Here is a 25,902-nt window from a genome sequence, read left to right on the forward strand (position 1 = left end):
ATGCACTCTCATAGTGTTGGCCAGCATTTAATGCACACCATGCAACTTTTGGAGATTTCACATTTTTATGTGAAAGTTCTGGAAGTGACATGCATTTCAGTGAGAGAACTTTATTACATTAGCTTCAATTAAGTAATGGGACATTCAAAAGAAGGTTTATTTTGCACTTCAGGAAATACAATTGTCAGGAAATGCACAAGATCTGAAATGAAACACTGGATGATAAAAGATAGTGCCCTTTTCTAAAAGCAGATAAAGTAAGAGTTAAAACATTAAGAGCTTCACGGTACGGCAATCGTGTTTATTTCTCCATTTTTGCCAGCTAACTTAGAACGCACATCGAAGGTTATTTTACACGCAAATAACCTGCATGCAACTTCATTTTGTAAATTAATGAAATATGTACAGACATATTTGCTATGTATGAAATATGAAAAAATACAATGTCATCCAGAAAATGGGATTTTAATTTTGAATAATAGGAAAAACTAACAAACGTAGTGATTGTAGATCCATGTATTACTTTCTCCCCTTACTAACAATCTACTCACAGCAGTCAGACAGCATGATACATTTGTGATCAGGCAGCATATTAAGAGGATTTGCAATGAAAAAAACGCAGATTATCTTGAATTTTTTTTTTTTTTTTTTTTTTTTTTTTTTTTTTTTAAGCTGAGCTGTCTAGAACAGGTGAACGTGATATCTAATTGCACATGCCAATATCAAAAATACACTGCGTATTTAAAGTCACAAAGACAGGCCTCCCAGAGATGATAAGTTGTGTGTTTTGTATTGCAATAACATACCAAGCACCTGGCAAAGACATCAATGTTAAGGTTAACATTAATTTATGCAGTATCGACCCACAGCAGGTTTTTGTAGTTACTGTGTCTGTGTGTAGGAGTGTGTCGAGTTGTGTAGGGGTGGTGTTCGGAGTGTGTTGTTCAGTGTTGTTTCCCTACAAATACCAGGTGCATGCACGTGTGTCTTTTGTCAACGCCTCTTCACTGATGACACCCCTCAGAAAACTTTTATTTTCCCTTCCTCCGTGAGAAACTACATTGATAGTAGAGAGAGAGGAATTTAACGCCGGCGCCCTTCTTCTCAAACTTCAATGATGTTGATTGATGGCACAGACGGATGAAACTGCAAAAGAAAAGAGAAATAAAAATCACCACTGCTGTTTTTCTTGTACACAAAAGAAATGCATTGATCATAGAGGACAATTTTACTGTTACATTCCTCAATACTGCTTTCAGTTTAAGACATTGAGTGGAGCATTGAACTCTGTAAAATGTGCATTCGATTGGTTTTCATATAATAGGTACGAAAAAGTAAAACGAAGTATGAATAGTTCCATTCCACACCAAGTTTTTTGTTCTGGCATTGTTTGATGGTATTCTCCAAGCCAGTACTTGTATAACATATGTCTGTAACTTACCATCATGACAGACAGACATTTTTTTTCCCACAATTATAAACTTTTTCCTCTGTAATATCTTCTGTTACATATATTTTTCTTAAACAGCGTGGTAGAATTGCGGTATTTGGGTATGAAATAAGGAGAACCTCAAATGTTTGTTAATTATGTTAATAGTTGTCAAAAAAAGATGTATAAATAATAATAATAATGAACAAGAAATCTCAGAAATATATGAACATTTATTTCTTAGTTACATAAGTTTTTTTGAAGCATTCAGAATCAATAGTTCAACCCTCTGCTTTTAATTTTCTGTTGATTATAACAGAAATGTTCTGTCTCAATGGAGATCAGGGAGTGATGTCATTTCTATCTACAACAAATACCTAAAGGGCTTTTTGCTGGCTTTTTGCTGAACCAACTATTGACTGATACCAGGGAGAAAAGTTGATATAAGGATGCTGACAGACATCCAGCCACATCCAACTACCTAATCAGGACTGGGAAGAGAGATAAGCCAATACCGAGAAGTCCTATGATTACCCCCCAGCTCATTTAAACAACAGAACTCCATACGTTGGGATGTTAAATCTGAGCTAGAGGTCAACACTCCCAGTGCAAATGACCTTGGTAATTAATCAGTCGTGGCCTCATCAATGACCCTTGACTGAATCTATCTCTCCACTAGTGTCTGCTGCTTTTTGAGACATTGTTCAACCATGACCTCGATGCTGTATTTTTAAAACCAAGGACTTTTTCTGTGGGTGAATTTTTGACTGTGTTTTTGCAAACGTATTAAACAAGAATTATTTTCTAAAAAAAACAACATAAAAATGAATTAACATACAATGTAATAAGGTCAGGTTTAACAAATAAGCATTGTGATCGAGATGTGTTGATGTTTTCTTATAGCAACAGTCGTGTGAAAGGATGAATTCAGGCATAGTGTACATAGTATACTATAATATACAATAGAATACTGCTATCATGATAATGCTATTATGGCAAGTTACAAATACCTTTTGTCATAACAGTACAGAGGATAAAACTATACAGAGAGGCTGTACTTGTGTGTATACATAGCCGACATGGTCTCATCCCAGGGTGTCAAATACTGCCGTGTTGTCACAGTCTGATGGCCTTACACATACGGACATGGTGCCTTATGTTTAGATACCAAAATCCACACGGTTAGGTTTAGGAAAAAAACCTAGAAAAAGATTGGGTTCAAATCAAGCAGCAACCAACGCTGACCCATTGGTTTCTAAAACCTTGAGTTTAAATTTTGGCTGTTGCCATCTTGCTATTTTGGAGCCAGAAGTGACCATATTTGAATGAGCTTGGGAGGTGGGAGCGGTGAGTCTACCTTGATCTGATTGGGAACCTGAGGAACACTATGCCCTGCCCACCTATAGTGGAAATCTGACTGCACCACGGGCCTGTCAGTCAAACAGTCATGGCCCCAAACATGTGCTTTTTGAGGCCTAAAATCGAATTAATGATTGAATTATTTTCCAACAGACCACCATGAAAACTAACAAGAAAGAGGGACTGTTATGTCTGCCATAATACCATTATGACTTGTGGAAAAAAATTGACTGATTTTGTATTTCATGCGAGAGTTGAATGGGAGTCGATGGAGCCAGAACCCTTTTGGAGGCAACTCCTAGCAGCCCTCAGTGGTATTGCAGTTAAAGGCATTGGCCTCACTTTTCAGACCTGGAGGCTACGTCCACTTTTGTATAGTCGATATAGTCTATATAGTCAACGGCTTTAACAAACACTCTACAAAATCACGACTGTTTGCTGTCCTGGCTCCTAAATGGTGGAATGAGCTCCCCAATGACATCAGGACAGCGGAAACTCTGTACATCTTCCGCCGCAAACTAAAAACACACCTCTTCCGACTTTACCTTGAACAATAGAACTTTAATAGCGCTTAAAATGACACTTACTGATAGAACTTTGTAGTTTGGCTTTCCAGAAGAAATAGTATTTTCTTGATTCCTGTAGTTCAGGGTTTTGTACCCTCATGGTTGAAATGCACTTATTGTAAGTCGCTTTGGATAAAAGCGTCAGCTAAATGAAATGTAATGTAATGTAACAAAACAACAGTATTTGACGCCCTTGGACTGACAACAGGCTGATACAGCTGCTTGACAGAACCTTTTGAGGTGTACGGTCAGGAGGACAGGAGCCAATCAGAGATTCATGAATGAGACTGTTGTGCATGTTTCAAAACTTAAAAAGAAAATTCATTCAGACATTTTTTTTTTTCTGAACAGACTGGGCCTGCATTTAGAGATGTCATATTCACCTTGCTCCTCAGCAATCCTCCACTGTGGTGCTCTGGCGTGCTCCTCTCCGACGACGGCTTGGCCTTCTCCTTACTGTTGCTGGAGTCGTTGTCCTTGATGATGTCATACTGCCGGCAGAACAGGGCAATAACAGCTGCCAGGAGGTGAGAGATGGCCACATTTGCAACACGCACGCACACACACACACACACACACACACACACACACACACATACACACACACACAAAAGAGGATCGGAATTCATTCATGAGGCAGCAACTGTCACTCAGACATGCCATCGCTCCCTCTAATGTAGCACGTTAAAATGCCATGTGGATAATGGAATTTCGCTCCCATGGGAGCGTGGTGGCTGAGCCTTCATCTGAAAGCTTGGAAGACAGTAATTCTCTATGGAGTTTGCTTTGTTGCATTTTGCAATCTGCCAGATTTAGCTCTGCCTCCAGTTTGGATAAGTACTGCGTATTCACAATTAACTTCCTTGCATCACTGAGGTTATGAATTTCTATGAGAATGTTATCATTAAATATTCAGAAACCGATATATACAGTTCTAGTAATGAGATCTATGCAGCTGCGAGAAATACTCAGAGGGATAGCAGAATTCATTTCATTAACAAATTATTATTCATGCATCATGTAACTGTGCGCCAGGATTGCATCTACATGTCATTGTCTCTGCAGGAGAGGCGTTGATAACAGGCAGTTCCGCATTTACACTCCTTTGTGTCATAGTTAAATTAAAGTAGCATTTGTGTAATCGAGAGGTGATTTTTTTTTGCTTTAAAATGTTTTAGATTTCAGTTAATTGTTATGTTTATGATTCAAACAAGTCTTAAAGACACTATCCTCAGATTATTATAGCCAAATTTACACAGCTCTCGTCATTACATGCATTTTTATCTCTAAATGCCACAATGCAGACATGTAATACATGTAATAGCAGATGAGATTGCATCATATTAGCAATTTCCTAATTATATCATAATACAATTATTTTCCCAGACATAGTCCATGCAACAGCAAGCAACACAGATACATGATAAAAAAAAGTAACGAATATTTTATAATGATCTTAAAGAAACAAATATAATGCATATGGATGAGTTAAATCTGACTTCAAACCTGACTGACTGCAAATGTGCAATCCATTATGAATACGCCACATGAGGACTTTTCTATTCTTTCACTCCCACTCTTCACAGCCTCCGCTTTACTTTGGTTTCTCTCATTAGTATTATTTAACATCTCACTCTGGTCCTCGGGGGCGGGAAGCCCTGCTCCTGGCAGCCTGTCAGATATGCCACTTCTCATTGTGCCTCAACATTTCATTAATCAGCACACTTCCTGAAAGGGGTAGAAACTTGGATGGAGAGCTTGGATGAAGAGAATGCTCAGAAAAGCATGATGTTCCTTTCACATTGCTGTTGTTGAAAAATTAAAATAAAAAAAAAAGCCTAAAAGGGTCAGGTTGTTGAGAAATGTCAGATTTATTTTTAACCTTTTTAACTTCCGCCATCAGACAGTTCTTCTGGATGTCTTTCTGCTGATTAGTGTGTTATTGATTGGTGTGCCAGTGTATTGATGTAACAACAAGATAATCTACAGTGTGAAACCTCTGTCAGGTCGCCACCATCATCCTTCATCATTTAGGCTGACAATAAATGTTAACACGTTGCCGTTCCAGTGGGGAAGTCTAATTATATTTTAGCTTATTTTGCAGGTTTTTCATTTCATTCTGACAGCAGCCGCTCAATAGCATCAGATGCTTTGCATTGTATCAGACAGGACTAAATCTCCCACCTGCCTATTAATAACTCTTAAAAGATTGAAGCCACATGGAGATAAATGCTATTGTGACAGCCTGAAGGACTTGACGCTTATGGCTACAGAGATAGCAGTGTCAACGTGTTCTTTTATTGTACTTTTTGGTACTTGAAGCCCCTAAAAACTTTAGATCCCATAAAGATGAATGAAAAATATCTGTAGCTATTATGTGTTATGAATTGTCTCACTTATTCTGCTCTATAAGGACTGAGTGGCCGTTTTTTTTTTTTTTTACCAGATTTGACACATGCCTTGGAGCATAAGCTTTTTAAAGTGTGTTAAATGATTGGTGCTTCTCAAATGCCCCATACACTTTCAAGTAGTAAGAATGACAGAAATTGAAATATAGAAATCTCTCATAAGAGACACATTTCTAATAGTTTGTTCCCGTATATTTTATAAAAGAAACTGGTGGAAAAAAATACGTTTTCAAGGTTTATAAGAGGTTTTCCTCTTCTTTGTTTTTTATTTCTAACTGCATTAACTCAAATATTATATATCACACACATTTACAGAACAAACCTACCTGCCCACATGACCAAGACCACCACAATTATGATCATCTCTCCTGTTTGTAGATGCCGTGACTTGTCCAGGCCCTGTACAGTGGGGTCATCTAGGAGAGAAGACAGATAGGACAGTTACAGTAAATACAGAACTCCTGAACACTAAACACTAAATACAAATTACTAAATATTTTGTCCTCAGACTTTCATTTCTATGGAATGAGACACAATGGACATTAAAATGCAATCCATGCCATACACTTCTATAAAGCGGAAAATAACACCTTGACATGGAAAAATTATAACCTTTAGGATTTCTTAAAAATGTAAATTAAACCCACATTATATCTGCATGAGTTAGTTTGTTTGTCTCTCACGATGGTTATAGCATTTAACAGATGCAGTTGGAAAATGTGGTGGGCATTACCCACAGTATCAATCTTGTAGCATTAATCCTCCTTTAAGTGGATTGACTACGGGCCAATTTCCACTCCAAACCATCTCTTATCTTACATGGATGGATCTCTTCCAGAGTGCCACTTTTCCCAATTGCCTCTTTTTAGTGAATCAAGTTGTCAAGAAACTGGCCTGGGATGCCAAACTGTCAGCTTTCCTCACATGATAGCAGTTATGGAGTGGGGTCAATTTTATTGGCAATTTTTTTTTAGTCTAGGTAGTAGTGTATGGGCATCGATGCCATAAAAATGACCATAAATCTCAGAAATGTGATTTATGCTAATTCATCTGTATAACTGTTTTAATATAGAGTCTGCGATGTGTATAGACTATATAAAAAAAGGGATGTAGCCTCTGTGATATCACCCAAAGGTTTCCTGAGGAGCGGTTTTGAAAATAAGTTTTGTGTAACTTTGGTAGTGCCTGGTTCCGCCTAACTCCTGGCTAATCCAAAAATTGACAAAGAGGTGGTGCATGGGTGGATTTTTTTAGGCGTGCTGAATAAAAGTTGCTCATGGAGAGTCTTTGTCTGTATGGCTCTGACTGACAGTCTGTGGCTTAAGCCTGCTACCAGTTAGCCAACTGTGATGGTACTCACCTGTCACTCAAAGCAGTCTCATCCTAAATTGTGCATAACTCTAAGCTTCAATACAATTCAAATAGGTGAGTTATATAAAAATGCGCAGTTGTCATGTATGGAGATATAAGATGTAGAGCCCAAAATGTTTTTTGTAGCTGGCTGGAATGTTTATTTAAGGTTTACGACTCACTTTTAAACTGCAGATTTGCCTAATTTTTCATCTGTAGAAGTTGCTGCTTGGTGTAAACACAATTTGGAAGCTGGAAAAAAAGTTGAGTGGATTTTTATATGCATTAAAGGATGCTTTTTTTTTTTTTTTTGTAATTCTGATTATGGGTCACAATAAGATGGCCCTTTTAGAGCAGAGTCAGGAAAAACAAACGGCCTGATACAGGGTCTAAATTTTACATAATCAAAGAATCAAAAGCTGGTCTCCAAGTCTGACACCTGGATTTACCAGCACAGAGAAGTTCCAGAGCAAATTACAAACAAATGGATATCTTCCAAAGTTTTTTTTTAATATGAAATTCCCTCTTTTTTGTTTATTCATGTTAAGCTTAAGAGGGATGTCTCTTCGTAGTAGCATGTTGGATTTTTGCTGGGACAAAACAATGGCAATAAACCATGACAATGACAGTTGACTGATTAACTTTCGACTGAACTTTAGTATGCATTTTGTACAGAATGAGGACTATAGATTTTGTCCTCCAGCCTACACCGTAGTCACTGCAGCAAGTGTGAAGAGAAAAATTTCTCCTCACAATTCCCTTCAGAACTTCACTTAAGATTCACCTTTTAGACATTGCACAGCGAGTTCTACAAGGACACCAGACTGCACATTACATTTAAATGCCAGGTCAGAACTCAGGTCAGCAGCAAGTACGACTGGTGCTCCTGCAAGTTGTTCTCTAGTTTATTACTCCCTCATGTCTTCTGCCTCAACCCAACTCACTTAATAATAACTATTCACCAATAGTTCTTCAGCATACCGTTTATTTCATTTTGGTCTGTAAGTCAAGAACTACTTTAACTTTCTCTCCCTGAGGAAAAGATATGCTGAGCGAGATTTCAGAAAACATTGCATAGTCTTTGTATAAAGAGGGTACAGGTAGAAGTGTTGGGATGACGACAGCACATGAAAGGATGTTTCAGTAAAAGATTCAGTCTGTGGGACTTTTGTATTCAGTAAGACCTGTCTACTGAACTTCTTGTTTGTAGTTTTCTAGTTGACCTAATGACCCCTCTTAACTTGGATAAGTCAATGGTACTTGAGTGTGTATGTGGTGAGCTAAAACCACATTTGCCTAATATGTGCCCAGTACGTTAACAGCAGAAGTGCTGTAAGATGTGAGTTGGAAAAATGTCATTGTTTCATTATCCTTCATTTCATTGTGTATTATTCTTGCCTTGGCTTATATTCTTCAATACTCGGAAGTGTTGCTATAAATGTCCCTGTTGCTTCGTCTTGCTCTCCGATTGTTTGAACTACATTTAGAAACAAACGCTTGACCTCAACGTCATTGCATTCACTTGTCACTGATTGGTCTGCTCTTCAAAGTGCCTGAGCAAACCTTCATGCAAACAGGGTTTCCAGACTATACAGCGAAGACGGAAGCTGTGAGGAATAGTTGAGCGGAGCCCGGCTACCAACACCCTGTCACCAGTTCATGCCTTGTCCCTTCTCCCTCTGAGATGCCAGATGTCTGGCCAAAAAAATGTAGCCCTGCAAAAGTTGCGCATGTCTTTAAACCTGCACATTTCTGCCGTTACTGTAGGTGGTCATAATGTTTTGTTTTAGTGCATACCGTGCGTATATGTGGACAGAGGTATTGTGTGGTGCTGCCGGTATGCACTGGCATGACATTCTGATTTTGATCACTACTGTTTGTCATATTAAAGTTACAGTATGCGTTGCTACAAACTCAACACTTTCTGTCCTTTCACATTAAGAGCCCTGTAGCGTTTCAGTAGACAGAAAACCTTCTTTTTTTTTTAACAAGGCTTTTGTTGTGAGACATTTGCAGGAACGTGGTGTGGCAGAAATCGGACAATGACACTTTAGATGAGTAATCCAGAAAAACAATGAATACAGCAGGATCATTGTTGACCTTCAAAAAGTAAAAAGATTAAAATATGTCGGCTATATTAATAACTATTGAATGTAAACTTGCCACCACAGTTGTTACACAACCGCAGAAAGGGGCCACAACTTAACAGTTCCTGTACGTGTGCGCGTTCGTGCGTGCAGATATCACACGTGTCCTTCAATAGCTCAACAAATAGCACTACTGTGTATGGATACTTGACGCTATAGGTTTCACACCACAGAGCAAGAGATCAGAATTTCCAGATGACCTGAATTACATGCTGCTGCTTAATACATATTTCATGTTGGCACCACAATCAAATATGCTGTGTGATTCTCTGCGAGAGCAGAAAGACTTGAATTAAGGTGCCTCCACAACACCAAAGACTGCTGAGATAATTCATCGACATTCCTTCTGCTCACCCTAAATCCCATGACATTGATTGTGGCTGTGAACTGTGTCAGGAAACCGTGTAACAACACACCAGTGATTCAATTCTGCTGTCACAACAATGCATCAACTGATTTCTTCTTTTATTATGTTGTCTCCACACTGAGCAAATTATTTTTTTTAGGCTTCATTACTCACTGTAAAACATTTTAAACGTGTTCCACTTGATAAGTTTCATTCATGATTTGAATGCATAATCAATTATCAAAATAGATGCAAACAGAATTTTTGTTCATTTACTAAATCGAGTCATTTTAGTTCTGGTATTACAATTTGCCCATTATCTGCAAATCAGTATACTATTAACTTATATATTATATTAGATAAAGATAGCGACATGAAGAGTGTTTTTCATTCAAGCTTTAAAGACAGTGTGTGGCATACCTTTTTTTCAGTGCTGTTAATGGGAGAGGCTAGGTGGAGCTCGTGATTCAGTGGAGATAGCTTAACATCTCTTTGAAGTATCATGCAGTAATTGTGTCTTAGGGGAGCCTCCTACCTAATGTTTGACGGCTCAAAGCATCCAACCTTTGAAAATATTCTTTTTTGCACTCCTGCGTGAAGTGGATTGACAGCTTAGTGGCAGCAGGATTCAGCGGTTTCATGTCTTTAGCTGGGGAATGACTGATATAACATTTTAGGAGATTTTTGTACCAACTCTGGCAACACTGCTCATGCCAACAAACGAAACATGTTCGTTTACCCTCCTTAATCAGACATCTTGAATTTGTCTCTATGAATGCCTCATATTTCCCTTCATTAAACTGGAATTTGAACCCAGTAAAACTAAGTTCTCCTTAAGTGCTTCAAGTTGTTTTTACTTTGCAAATGTACATAACATACATTTTTCTAATTGCTTGAATACCAATAAGCTGTGACAACATGTTTTTAAAAAAAATCGTTATATATCATCTAGTTATACTTGTCCAAATTCACTAAAAGGCGAAACCCCTTTAAGCCAGAACCACAGTGCAGCTTACCTCTCTCCTGAACAGCAGGCAATATACATAAATGTATACTCCTATTAAAAGCTTTCCGTGGAAATAATGAAATTGAAATAGACTTTTCAAAGAAATATTGATCCTGGAAAAAAAACACAACACAGTAGCCTATTTATATTTAAATCCTCTAGCAACACATGGCGTAGATCTTGCCAGGAAATTCTTTATGTGAAGTAGATGTATTCAGAATCTGGCCGGACCAGGTAAACATTAGAGGACATATGCTCTAATATGTAATCACTTTATCAAATAGAATTGCTTTGAATAAAAAATAAAAGCCTTATTGATTCATGGGTATCATAGCTCTGGCTCTTGGGTATGTCTGGTATATTTCACAAATCAATTTTGTTTCAATAGGAGGCACTTGGCTGTGACAAAGGATCTCTGAAATGGCTGTGATGCCGCAGCCAACTAGATTAAAAAGGCTTTTTATGGAACAAAGGTTGGCAGCAGAATCCCCAACACAAAACTGTCACATTAGATGAATGTACATCAAGGCATATGAAAAATACATGCATTGTTATTTTAGGTGCAGACATTGCAAACATCCTCTCTGAGCTCGCTAAGAGACAGAACTTTAATTTTCAAAGACACAACGGAAATTAATGTTCAGGTTCTGTGGGAATTGATGTTGTGGCTAAAAGAAAGAGTACTGTATGCAGGAGAAAAGCCTGGTTTCTTATTTTTATGACTTTGGACCGCGGAAGGGTTGAGTTACTTATCTTTTAAATTTTGTAATTAGATTGATCTTTTAATAAATGTTGAAATATTAAGAAATGTTTTATATCATAGGGTTATATCATATTACGGGTTGTCTGGCCTAATTGTAGGCCATCAGACAACCTAGTTCTGTTCTTATAATGTTGGTGAATGTTTGGTGAAAATGGGTCACTTTGCAGCCCTGCAGTGCATGCAGTAAATTTAGGACTGAGTGACACAACAGGTTGTTAACTCTTACTGATGGATGTCTATTAATGACCATCACTGAAGTGAAAGAGGAGAGATTACGATGAGGTGATTACAATATGGGAAAGTCAAATCGAGTTGGTTGTATTATATGCAGAGTGTGTTTGTTTTGACCAGAAAACCAGTGCATTAACAGTGTAGCTCTATATGTAATAAATTAAGGTTTGCTATGTTTTTCTGGCTTTAAAATAATTCCATATCATTAAGCACCACCTCAGGTAGACCGAAGCTTTAAAAACAAAAAATGTGACACTTGATTGTTGAATGGTAATGATAATGGTTGAATGTTCAATGGTAATAATTGTCAGCCTTCACTCCCCTGAACAAACAGACTAGACCAATCTGTCCAGATTCAAGGACAGTTTACTGATTGTTTAGCCACCAGGCATTGGTTGGTTTGTATTTTACCTCTGTCAATGAGGATATGTTTTTTTGTTTGATAGGGGAGGACCAGAACCAGTACAAATACATCCAGGCATATATATTGTTTGCAGTTTCAGATTTGCATATCATAAAAGAGTGGACGATTGATCCGTGCTCTCTAAATGCCCTTCTAGTTTTTTTTATATATATGTATATTGAATGAACATTCCTAAATTCAGTCAGTAACAGCTCCACAACTGTGAGACCAAAAGGAACAACCTTAGGCTCTTTGGATCAGAGAGACTTCAGAGAATTTTAAATACAATAAATTCCCATCATCAGACCAGAGTGTGAGCTAAAATAAATTATATTTTTAGTGCTGCCTGATCAAAGCATATGCTATACATCCAGCTCTGCCACTGCTCTTACCTTTTGTTGGTTTCAAGATTTGACAGGATTGAATACACATGCAAAACACAGGATGCCACCGGTGTTTCTGAAGTACTATTTGATATGTGTTGTTGCAGTTTAGTAGTAGTCACTCTGTCACATGTGCACACAGTTCAGTTGGAAGTAAATTTGACAACAATATCAAAGTTAAAATATACTCTGAAACAGGACCAAACAAGTGAAGAGAAGTACAGTAATAAAGTTCACAAGAGTCACACTGAGAAACTGGATGTGATTGAACTTTAAAACTGGGGCACGAGGAGTCAGCAGTGTTGGCATTAGATTTATGAAAAGCTGACACTGATTGCTTCAACACACCAAAACAAACTCCTTCAAATGAAGCTCGTTCACTGAATGGGCTGTTTTTCTGACCCAGCTGGGTCAGAAAAACAAAGGGGGGAGATTAATGTTGCATAGTAAATCTTTTCCAGGAGTCGGCACCAGCCTTAAGTCTTTTCATGCTCAGCTCTTTATTCAAATATTCATGATTTTTTTGCTTTTTGAAGTCTATTTCTTTTAACCAAAAAAATAACCTAACTTGAACCAGGAGTACCCAAAAATAAGTTCCATGATATTGAATGAAGTAAATTAAAAGGACAGAAGTGTAATGCCTGTATTAGCTGAAAGAACAGTGCACAAGCTCAATTTCCTTTTTTTTTACTTGGCAAATCTTGCCAGCTTAACTAATGGTACCCAACCTGAGTCAGCTGAAGAGAAACATTTATTAATCCCCTCACATCAGCACTTCCTGTATTCACGACCTCAACCTAACCATGAAATCACAGACCAAAAATAGTTTCAAGTGTCAGGCCTGTTTCTAGACCAATGTCAGAGGCCATTCCATTATTTTAAGAGTTGCATTTGGCTCATCCCATAATCATGGCGGAACTAATGCAGAGAAAATTTAGCAGAGGACCTTCCTGTGAAATGTAGAACCTTCCTTTACTGTATAAAAGACTGCAAATAGCTTTTTTCCTCATCTGTGCTGTAAGAAATTGAGAAATACTGAACCTATTCTGTGTTGGTCCTGGTCTTCATATTTCCTCCAGCCCATGAGCTGAGCGCATACACTGAATGTGAAGTGTTTGGGAGCCTGTACAGAGTCACCCAGAGTGATATAGTTGCATAAATTCAGAGGAACTTGCCTTCAGTCATGCTTGAAGAGTCTGTCAATAATGTATTGGTGTCTAGGAGAAAATAAAACTGCAGGAAGCACATAGGACTCCCCCCAGAGAGAGGGGGGTGGGGGTTGGGGTGGCTCCTGGGTGCTTGCACTTGTCCGTACTAGCTTTTACTGTATCTCGTTTTCAAAGCTGGGGTTCTTAAAGCCATTCAACAGCCAGATGGGGCTTTAGCGCAACAGCGGGAAAAGTGTCTGCAATGGGATGCTTCTGCCTGTGCCTCCAGAAAAAGGCCTGTGGCAGAGCATTATGTTTTGTAACAGAGTGAGTCAAAGTGCCAGGGAAAATAGTGGTGCAGTGATTTGCTTTGACCTCGCCAGTTACGGTGCATTTTGACAAACTTTACAGCAGTTTGTTGAGGAAATACTCTGAAGGAACACAATATATACATCACTGACCACTCCGGGTCAAATGTGTATTTTTTCATTGCAGTGAACAGGCCCGTGTACCTAATGTGAAACATCAAACAGACAAAAAACAGCATACATTTCAGAGTATGTAAGTATTTGGTTCCCTTCCTTCTGCTTTAAAGACAGCATGCACCTGACCTGGCACGGATGAGTTTGTGTAAAACCCAATTTCCCATATTCTCCTAACATGATCTGACGATGTTCCAAAGAGCTTCTTGTGATGTTGGATGGTTGGCTTGCTCAGTCTTCAAGTGCCTCCATAAATGTTCTTCATGTGACTGTGGAGGAAAGTCCCTGACAGTCAGCACACCTTGGTCTTCTTTGGTCTTCAAGAAGTTCTTGCAAAGCTTTGAGGTGTGTTTTGGGCTCCTTATGTGACTTAAGCGAATGATGACTTGTCATTTCGACTTCATGAAAAAACACATTGACTTTGTATTTTATGTGAGAAGTTGAATAGTAGTCTATGGAACCAGAGCCTTTTTGGAGTCAACCCCTAGTGGACCTAGGTGGTATTGCAGTTTATGACACTTCTGTATTGGCCTCATTTTTCAGAACCAAAAACTACACATTTATATGCAGTCATCGGTCCCACTCCAGAATAGCAAAACACCTCCAGACTTCAGTATTCCCACCACCATATTTCACTGTGTTTGTATCGTTCTTTCCTCTTACTTTCCTTAAACACACCCCTCCTTTACTGCCACAAATCTCCTACTTAATTCATCAGTAAATAGGATTTTCTTTCCAGTTACCCAATGTGAAATGCTGGCATGTCTTCCTCCTCCCCTAGTGTTTGGCCTTGTTTCCTCTCCTGACAAATGGTGTAGACACGCTGCTCGCCCTCTGAGACCACTGCTATACAGCCGGATTTTGGCACGACTTCTGCTGATTAGTGTCTTGCTGTCTTTATTTAACGTCTGCATCTGTGATTAAACTGTGCTCCTCTCTCTCAGTAAGCAAAGCTTGATGTATAGAGGAGGCTTTGTCAGAAGCATTATAGGATGTCAACATGGATTTTAGCAAACTTCAGTCAGACCTTTTTTTATATTTCTTCTTTAAAAGTGGGCAAGTCACCCTCCATTCTTTCATTCAAAGAGTGATGCGTATGGTGCAACCAGACACAGTTGTACATAAGTCTTGGAGCTTGTATCTGTTTGATTCTTGTGTTTGTATTGAAGTTTTCCTTTCTTTCTTCTTTTACTACCATTTGAACTATCCTTCTGTTCCATCCGGGATTACTTTTGTGGCCACGTCCAGAGAAGTTGGCTTCCATCCATGGACCTTAAACTTCCTTATAATATTTGTTACTCTGGTCACAGTCACATCAAGCTGCTTGAGGATGTTCTTGTTGCCTTTACATTCACCCTGCTTGTCAATACTTCTGTCCTTATCTCCTGAGGCAACTCTCTTCTCTTCTTTTTCTTGTTCATGCTCTGTGTGATAGACACAATGGTACCAAGCAGCTAACCCAATTACTTTTACTGATTTAAATAGGCTGGGTGACGTGTTATAAGACTGAAGACTCTTCTGATACTAATTGAAGACAATGGTCCAGTTGAAATATCACTACAATCTACTTATTTATCGCTGTGTCCAAGGGGAATCAATAATTTTGTTCAGGCGATTTAAGATCTTTGGAGGAGAAGGACGGATTCAGCTCTTTTCACAGTTGTTTGTTTTATTGTATGGCAAGTCAAAGGTACCACAAAAGAGAGTTTAATTTACCACTTTTCAAGATGAACAGAGCATTGTTTCAATGATATGTAAGGGTACGAGCACTTATGACCGTATTTGCATGCAGCTTTACTGACAAATCCTTATGAGGCCGCGTTATTTAGCATGCCAAGAAACCCATTTTATCTCATGATTGCTGTTACTGATCTCTCAGTGCACCATACCTTGATTGGAGCTGTTGGAAGGGAAGCGGTCCGTCTTTTTGAGGGTGCGAAAGTGGACTTTCTTGCTGGCTTGGCTCTCCCCGTAGAGGCCAATGGACTGGACTTGGATGATGTAGTCCGTCTCCTCCTCCAGGTCCCAAAGAACACATGAACGGCTGGTGGTGTTGACCTCCCGAATGAATCGCTGCATGTGTCCGTCCTGCCGCTAGATATCAGACAAAGGATGGAGAGACACAAAGTGGATGGAGAGACACAAAGTGGATTGAACTATTGACTAGATAGAGTGATCAGTTCAGTGGGTAATGAGGTGATCAAGGTGAGCACACTGAAATACCAGCCCTACAAAAATCGCTGCTTAAGTAAGACATTCTTATCGTTTGCTTCACTCCATAAATTTTGTCTTTACGGGCCAGTGTTGCAGTCAATAATACATCACTCTCCAAACTCATAAAACAAGCTAAAACAATCAGGTAGCTGCATGCCAGTGTGAGAGAGAGGTGACCAACCAGAAAATATTCAAGGTTCTGGAGAACAACATGCTGAGTACTTTATTATATTAACAGTTGGCACTTTATTTTCACCATATGGAGTCTTGATTAGGAATTGAAGTCGAGTTTCTGATTAATTTTGACTGCAAGCACTTGGAGAGACAGGCTTTAAAAAAAAAAAAAAAAAGCCAGACTTTGTCTTTGACCTTTGACAATGTTATTGGAACAACCAAGGCCCAAAACTGTGAGAATTATTTCTCGCTTTGCATGCGGAGTCCATCCACACTTGGAGTGGCTTTGGACCAGATATCTTCTTCTGTGTTTTTAATGGCCCTGCTTCAGTGAGAGATCTGATTAAAAAAAAAAAAAAAAAGCATGTTACTTAGTAAACAATGACTAATGTGATGATTAAACCGCAATGTACACTGAAGGCAATTACCAGAGGTGTTCAAATGCAGCTGCATAACATGATGAAGAACCCTTTAGGAGAGAGGGAGTTGCATTCATCCCCTCAGTCACGCTGAATGAAAAGCAAGGCTAAATGGCTGCGCAATGTTGTGAGTTGCATAATGCATAAAACAATTACAGCAGCATATTACATTTCATCATTCAGTGTTAGCATTCATTGTTTTGTTTTTTTTCCTATTTTAAGCCTTTGAAATCTCTTCAGCCTAAAAAAATGCTGTTTGGCAGCTTCACATACTTTTGTGCATTCATGCTGGAGCTTTGTTTTCTCCTCATAAACCAGCCATGCCGAGTTTTATTGTGGCTTCAGCCTTCAAGGCGAGCTTCAATCAGCCTTTCTACATGTTAAGCAAAGCTTTAAGAGATTTTTTTTCAACCATACCCATATTTAATAAATTATTATGGGCCACTGGCTGTCAAAAACTGTGACGTGATAGAAATCAGAATGCAGGTGCACTTCTTTATTCTACTGCCTCGTTGGCATGCCAAAACCTTTTCTACAGGACCTGATGAGGCCTCAGTTCCAAAACCACAAATGGTTATAGGCAAAATAAACTACTGATACAATTTTCTGTATTTGCCAGTTTTCAGATGACCTTTCCAAGGCCATCCTGATTTACATCAGAGGTTGCGGTATTACCTGTTGTGAGATGGAGAAGCCAATTATTATATCCCCCTCTGGAACCTCCCAGGATACAGTCGCAGAGTCGGCTCGCAGGTGCATGACAGACACATTGACAGGAGCTGGTGGTCGGTCTGCAGGAAAGTAAACAGCAATAGAGAGGTCTATTAATCCACACGCTTTTCCAGATATTAGATTAGATCCATGCTATTTGTGTCCACACAGCACCTGCAAGGTCTCAGGCATGGTGTCGGTGCTCTGAACTCACCACAGGTGTTTGTTTGATTTACAAGTGAAACAAACAAGTCCTACTCTTAAAGTTCATAGGGTCAAGTTTGCAGATGTTACAGTCAGTAGAAAGAAGAAATACAGCAGCACAGGGGTATAGTTTGTTCTGGGCCCTATACAGAGGCAGTTTCTGTGGGCCCTCTTCCCCTCCTGATCCATGTTACTCACACATCTTTTGAATTTTCTTTACAAATAATGAATTGTTCAGATATAAACATGTAAAAATAACCAGTGAAACCCACTTGAACCCGTTTAAAATCTCACATTTTATTTGATATTTCACTTTCTATTCCAGGCTTTTAAATGGCCCTCCCCTCAGCATGTCCCTGGGTTGTCAGTGCCCCCCTTTACTTAAAGTCAGTGTTGGTGCCCCCAGAGACACATGGTGCATGCTGCATAAGGTTAATAAGCATACAGCTATTTCCACAGGCAGACTCCGTGCAGAATTTTTTATTTTTTTGAAGGGAGGCACTGATAACAGCAAATTATTGTCTCCCCATACCAAACAATTACTGTACATTTAAAAAAAAAAAAAAATTTTGTTAACTAGCCACAGTAGTTTTAAAAACCTACATGCTTGCATTTAATTATGAACCTACAGATGTTAATATTATAGATATACATTCATTTTTCACTCCACCATCCAAACAGCCGTATGTGTCAACCTGACAGATCAGCCTTCAATGACTATTTCATGTTCACCTCCCTCACACAGGGTTACATTTCTTCGCCCTGTCGCTTTCCAGCCATCTATCATGGTTTGGTTGGCAGTAGATACGCTGATTGCAAAGTGGTAACAAAAGGTTGGGAAGCAAAAGGCAGGAGAAATGGAGGGTGGCAGCTCTAATAGAGGGGCCTATATACAGTCTCCAAGCAATCGCTCGGCTCAGATGGATAGGTGAGATGCGATTGGCTGGACTGTCGGGGGACCTGAAAACCTTCCTCGGAGCTTTTGTCATTACCGTATAGGTCTAATGTTCTTTGTGTGTTATCACAGAAGATAACTTGTGCTGTGGAGATAGAGAGTAGAAAACATAGCATGCAGAATAAACACATGCAGACAAGCCGTGCCTGATGAGTTGTAAGCTGTCCTTCAAGTACAAGTAAGATTTTTACTCACAGCTTTCTGTAGCAGTTCACTACAAAGTGAGTATTAATTGATAATTGTACAGTGAATTTGCATTTCAAACACTGTTATAAGCTCATATGTTATGGATTTAATAATCCATAACAGTTTTCTTGAGATGACAGCTAAAGGCATGTTCTGTACAAAGACAATATTAAATCCTAAAAGTGCACTCCAGGAAGAAAGATGAAAGACATAATGATGAAATTAGGAGCTATTTCAAATGACTTGCAGTTTCCCTGTTCAGTCCCTCTTACATTCCTTTTCCTCTTATTTACATACCTCTCCTCTGTTATCTCTCTCTCGCTCTGACTCTACCTTTCTCCTCTCTCACTTCTGTCTATTTTATCTCAGAGACAGTCAATGATGGCCTCTGTGTTCGGTGCAAAAGATGACATTGAGGCAAATCTCGAGACCGGCAGGTCAGACAAGGCTATCGGTCTCCCTGTCTCGGCCCCTCGCGGCACCGCGAGGCACAAGGGGGTCAGGGTCAATCACGGCCGTGACGCTCAGTTCCTCTGGCTCATGACATGCTTACAGATTGGTCTGTGGAGGGGGAGCAAGTGAGACGAACAGGAGGCCAGACTAATTCTTAGCCTTTTGATGGAAAGCGTGAGAGGAAATTAATGTTCCAACTGGGGAGAAGAGTGGGCTTGGCTGTTGGTAGCACTGTATCAGGAGGTTAGGAGGTTATATTTGTCTCATTTTGTCCCGTTTAATGAGAAACTACTTTACGGAAGCAGGTGCTATAATTTGTTAAGATAGATGTGCGGCAGGTTAAGAAGAAGGGCAAGTCACATATGAGTCATATCGTACATATATTTAATAATGGTTCTACTGTCCTTGTGCCTCTATAGCAACCAAACGACTACTAGTTTTCTGTTGTGAATTATGTGATCATAATTATAATCCTATCCGTTTTTTATTCAGTTAATAAATATCCCAACCTGCTGGAACAAGCTGACAAAAATGTTGCCTCTTTCTACAAGCAGAACAGAAGCTTCAATTCTTGTAGTCATTTGTTTTATGAGGATGCATTTGTCTTAGTTAACAAGAAAACAGCCTCAAGCCTTGATTGCCGTCGCCACGCATCCTACATGCACTGAGGCTTCTTCAGAATCAGGTGCAACATTTATCCAACACGGTACACGTTCATTTCTCTTGAAGCTCGTTGTCCTTTAGGTAATGGGGGTTACAGACGGCCCCGCATGGGCAAAGAAAGCAGCCAGTACCCATGATGCATTGGCTGCGGATCATTTACTGGTGATGGAGCAAGTGACAGCTGAGTTGAATAAGGCCATGAATCATCACTAATGTATAAGTGCCGACTTCCTATGCAATGCTTTTTCCATTACAGGCGGTTGAGTGGAACAAGTATGTTTTTAACTTCATGTGTCTGAGGAAGGTGACTTTAAAAAATAAAGAATCAGATGAGATGACTCCATCTAAAAACTGAGATTGCTGCATTCATCCATCATCTATACCCGCTTTATCCTGTACAGGGTCAGGGGTGGAGCCTATCCCAGCTCACTTTGGGCAAAGGCAGGGTACACCCTGGACAGGTTGTCGGTCTGTCACAGGGCCTACACTTATAGACAGACAGAAACAAAGACCATTCACGCTCTCATTCTCACCTAAAGGACATTTGTAGAACCACCAATTAACCTGAGGTGCATGTTTTTGGATGGTGGGAGGAAGCCGGAGTACCTGGAGAGAACCCACGCCTGCACAGGGAGAACATGCAAACTCTGCACAGAAAGGCCCAGGCCTGGATTTGAACCCAGAACATTTTTGCTGTGAGGCGACAATGCTAACCACTGCACCACTATGCCGCTTCTAGCATTCATTCATAAAATATTTTAGAAGCGAAAGAATAAGTGGCCTTTATGTTTTTGAAATTGAATCACTGCCAGCCCATTGGCAAACAGCAGATGACAGCTGCAGCTGTGATTTTCAAATACAAATATTTCCAATTGACTTGAAAGTCCAACAGCCAAATTATCTTCCCCCTCCAGCTTGTTTGATGTTCCCCTCACCAGTCATAATTGTCAGCGCAGATACTTTACTATTTGCTATCTGCCACGTGTACTGAGTGAGCCTCACTCCACAGAAGTTACGTAAGACCTGAAATTAATCAGCAATAGGTCACAGCGGCTGAGGTGTGTGTCAGGGCAAACAAATGGTGGGCCCCTCTTGGGATGTGGGAGCCCTGCCAGGATGATTCATAGCGTATAGCCAACGCCTTGCACATTAGCTACTCTCAATCTAACCAGAGTGCATACAGAAATAGTGAACGTGCCAGTGGATCTCTGATTGGCTGAGAAGTCACGTGCAAAGGAGCCAAGGTTGAATTCCTCTGAACCAGATAAGGCTGTGTCATCTTCTATTTTGACCTCTATATTTGCTTGTGAAGCAGTTGCCTCTTTGTTTATTGGCTGCTTATAATATCCCACTGTAAGACAAGAGTGATAGAGATAATACAAGTTTTGATTTATTACGATAAGACAACCTGTGCCGCTTTTTATCATAGACTATCCTGGATGAGCGTAACGCGATGATTAAACAGAAATTTAAAAGTGAGACTTGAGTAGAACATTTTAGATTACATCACCTGTCAATTTGACCTGGAACACAATTTGACAGGTGAGATGCCATTACTGTTTTTCTAAGAGCTATTTTGGTGTTCAGTTTGCTATTTGCACCTGTTGAGTTGCTGAATAACTGCTTTCACTAGCAAATTTAAAAAAAGTCAATACATCTGTATCTACAGTATGGGCTGCAGTTTAGGTAACAAATATTTGTCACTATTTGTCAGAATACTGTACTTGGACACCAGACTTTGTGATTCTTTAAACAGTGGGATGGAGAGACCTTTTATTATTGGCCCCAGTATGTATGTGGAATAATTTGTATTCTCTGCTTACATGTAAAGACACATTTATGTTCTCTGCGATTGCTAAATTTCATACCGAGTTGTCTATCTTATGCAACTGCTGCAGTGTTTTCTATGCTTTTTGGATGCTTTTGCTCTTGGATGGTTGTTGAAACATCATACTGTATGTAACAGTGTCTCTATACAGGTCCAGATGTATACTTAGTTCATTATAGTCCTTTGTCAAACACCTACAATACTAACTTGATATTTTAAAGGCTGATGTGTTCATTTGCAGTTGGAAATCTGATAAAGACACATTTGCTCTGATACTACGTAAATGTCTCGAGAGAAGCTGTGACTTCTTTAAAAACAGAATCCATTCTGACATGAATGAGGGCCCAGCTCATGATTCAGTGGACATAAACAGTCCGGGTGATGGATCAGTTCAATAACAACACAATAAAACTCTCTAAGGTGCATAATTCATATTGCTTCAAACACATTTTAAAAGGCAAAACGGCAGTTTACCAAGTGTCCCTGTATTTTTAATCATATCGCAATTATCTCTAAGCTCGTGACAGTTTGAACGGCTACTTGTAATGTAATCATTTTACAATACTCATAATGTCAGAGTCCCTCGTGAAATGCCATATTCACTGGCATCTTATAAATAAAGGCAATAACTCATGATGGGTCTTGAATTTGAATGTGTTACCCAGTCAGTTTTTAAACAGCCTCATCTGGATTTCAGACTCAGTCTTGGGAATTCTTACTGTTCTCTTTTGCACAGCAGGAGGTTGTCGCACAGCTGCTTGCAGACCCCAGCGTTACAAATCGCCTGGTCATGGGGCTCTTAAGCAATGCTGGTTTTATCTGGGCAACAACAGCGTCTACCCCCGTATTACCTAAGAATATCCTTTTCCTGTTTCGTCTCTGAATCCATTTCATTCTGAGACACCCGCCTGTCTTTCACATATAATGCCCTGTTGCGACTTCATGTGATCTTTGCTTCAATCTCGTGTCCAGTGTCCGCTGGTATCCATCTAGTGCAGCAACAGTAGTATGAAGCAGGTATGTAGATGGATATACAGTAGATGCCAGCCAGGCATTGCAAATTCCTATGATTCCTCAGACATTTCAGAGCCTCTCTACAGGATGGGACACTTCCCCTTTAGGTACACTGCGTCTTAGCTCTCACATATCCAGAGGCTGTGGAACAGCAGTGAGACCAGATTGGACTATGTGCCAGTCTAAAGTTAATGTACAATGTACTCACTGGCCAAACCCTGAGACAAGCTAACAATTTCAAGAGCAAACTCTTTATAAGCAGAGTCTGTAGCATTCATTTTATCACCTGTAGTGGACGTTCACAGACATCTAAGCAAGATAGAAACAAGTATGATTCAAATGAGTGATATAAAAGCAAAAATCCATTTTTTTTTTTTTTAGTCTAGTGTGTTTGTATGCGTGTGTGGGTGTTTCAAAATGTATCCCATGTGACAGCAGATGAAAATGTGTCAACATGAGCAGATATTGGCTATCATTCTAATGGATTCAGTTCTAATACAGAACATCTATTTGTCAAGAACATGTCACCAGGTTTATGAACAGCAGATTGCCAATTTGAAGAATATTATGAGTCTGGCCATCCAATAAATCCAATAAACTTAAAGTCTCATTTTTTTGTGTCTGAAGCTCTGCTCAGGCCTCACATGGGATCCATTTTTTGGCGTGCTTGTTTTCATAATGCTTGTGATTGTAAATGTGGGCATTGGCATTGAAGTATTTCTTGTCAGCCTGACCACAGAAATTACAAAAATCAAATGTGTTGTGTGGGCTTGTACTGTTTGATTCAGGAAGGTTGCATTACAAATTTGGTTTAGTCTGGAAAGTACTGGAATTTTTCTCAATGACATTCAAATACCGGAAGCTTCTTGTCCGATTATCTGGATTAAATGCCATGTAAGATTATTCTGTAATCATGAGTCATGTGGAAACGCTTAATTAGTGAAAAGCTCAGGGAAAAAAAGGCCTCATTACCATCATTACATAAATTTAGGAACAATTCCAAATCATTTAAGCAAATTCTACCTACTTAAAAACGCTCCATTTCCTTTTTCATTGTATGGCTGACATTTATAGGACAATCTCATTGTAAACCAATGAGCTTTACAGTTAATTAAGACCTCCCTCTGAATGACATGTCCCTGTGAATCCCATAGTTGCGTAGCATGCACCGGCCTGACAGTAATTCATTCAACATTTATTTTAATTTACTTTGAAGCGCATTGCAACAGCCAAATATATATGTATGAGTGTCATGTTTGTCATTGTAATTGTAGCTTTTCCTGCTCTTGACAACCCCATACTGAACTCCACTGAGATCAAAGATGCCTCCTGCATCTCACACGTCAGCACGAAACATTAAGAAAAGCTCTGAATATTTGTCTGTGCCCGACAACACGCGCACACACACACACACACACACACACACACACACACACACACACACACACACACACACACACACACACACACAGAGAGAGAGAGAAACAGTCAATCTGATTCTCCCAAGGTGTTATCACATGTTGGACTCAGTTCCCTTGAGAGGCGAAGAAGGAAGTGATAGAGGTAGACAGATAACGAGACAGAGATACTGTAGATGCATGCACACAGAGGCACAGTAAGTCTGAAGCCAAAAGCTTCCAGTGGGAAGAATGCAATAATAACCACATTACAAAAACGACTTGCTGGCTCTGCAACTAATGTTTCTGTAGCACATTAATTTAAAGAAGTGGGTGGCTTTTTGTATTTTAGCTCCAAATAAAAGGTTTTTTAAAGGCACATTAGTTTGATGTACAAAAGTTAAATCGTTTGTCATTGATCAAATAAGCCTGAGGAAAAGTACCTTGCCAGTGAGATGACATGGTATTTTTGCTAAACCAGCAGTAAACCTGCTAACATTATGTTTTATTTGATACATAAGAACACAATGCCAGGTTTATTTTTCATTAACAGTTTCCAATGCAAAACACAAATGTTTTTTTTTTTTTAAAGAGCCACTATGTCTTTCTTTACGATTAGAAGAAAGTAATGTATTAATAATGATAATATAAGGCCCATCTTCTGGGCCTATATAAACATACCTGCACTATTTCCTGTATCTGGTTAAACAGATAATACTGGATAAAGCCTCAGCATAAAAATGTTGTAGGTCGTGTATGAGTAAATTTATGATCAGGTGCATAAAAAGCCTAAAACGGTTTCTAACACTTTGACTAATGGCACATTTTACAAGGCTATAAAACGCACAGTAATTTATCTGACTCCTGTGCTGGAGAGGCTCTTACTTACTTGCTCCCACCAAGAATATGTCGCTGCCAAAAAGCAACAGGACCACAGAGTTGACCAAAACAAGCAGACGAGCCATGCCTTGGTGGATGTGGTTGTTCTTCTTGTTTTAGATTTATTTAAAAAAAAATTAAAAAAAAATGCGAATTTCCTATTGTTGAAGCGTAACTAAATTACAGCAGTTCATTTTTTTTTTTATCACGTGCTGGAATTCCTCTCATGTATGAATGAATGAATGAACGGTCACTGGCTGAATCGGGCTCGAGTTGGTCAATAAATAGATAACCAGTGAAAGTCAAACGATGTCTTCAGGAGCATTTTGCCGAGGAAAGGGGATATTCTTCATTCACGGTTTAATTCCACAAGTCCTCCATCCATGTTCTTGTGCAAATTGAGGCAATCTGACGTCCGACTAAATGTGGCGGCAGCAACTGTCCGTCATCCTCGGGGATCATCGATCATCTGGTGAGCCGCAGGTACGAACAGGTCGAGGGAAAGACTGCCCTCGCAGACTGAGCGGACGCCGAGGGGCGATTCAGCACCACGGACAGCGCCTGTAAGTTTCCAGACTGCCCTCGCGCTCCGCGGCTCAGAGCGGAATGTGTTTACTCACGCACGCGGGGTTTGGTCATCCTGCGGTCCTTTTCCGGTAGCCCCTCCACCACCCCCCAAACTAGCCAATAAGAGGTCCCCAACACTTAGTGTTTCGGTTCAAGTGCACTCGCGAAGCTCGCATTGATTAATCATCCACGTGTCATCGGATGAAGAGCAGCAGCA

At 39.6% G+C, this 25,902-nt stretch overlaps 1 protein-coding gene across 1 annotated transcript; it reads right to left on the minus strand.

The window, feature by feature from the left end:
- Window positions 1-133: 133 nt before the first annotated feature.
- On the minus strand, window positions 134-25,902 carry fndc4a (fibronectin type III domain containing 4a). Its single transcript, XM_069142076.1, has 6 exons — window positions 25,129-25,902; window positions 17,504-17,619; window positions 15,911-16,115; window positions 6,089-6,178; window positions 3,738-3,871; window positions 134-1,146 (listed from the first exon to the last, which is right to left on the minus strand). The coding sequence occupies exons 1-6, from the start codon at window positions 25,202-25,204 to the stop codon at window positions 1,105-1,107; spliced, it is 663 nt and encodes a 220-aa protein (XP_068998177.1). The 5' UTR covers window positions 25,205-25,902; the 3' UTR covers window positions 134-1,104.

Source organism: Embiotoca jacksoni, unplaced genomic scaffold (genome assembly GCF_022577435.1).
Source record: "Embiotoca jacksoni isolate LCO1_2020_lvr unplaced genomic scaffold, fEmbJac1.0.p SCAF_96, whole genome shotgun sequence".
NCBI lineage: Eukaryota > Metazoa > Chordata > Actinopteri > Embiotocidae > Embiotoca > Embiotoca jacksoni.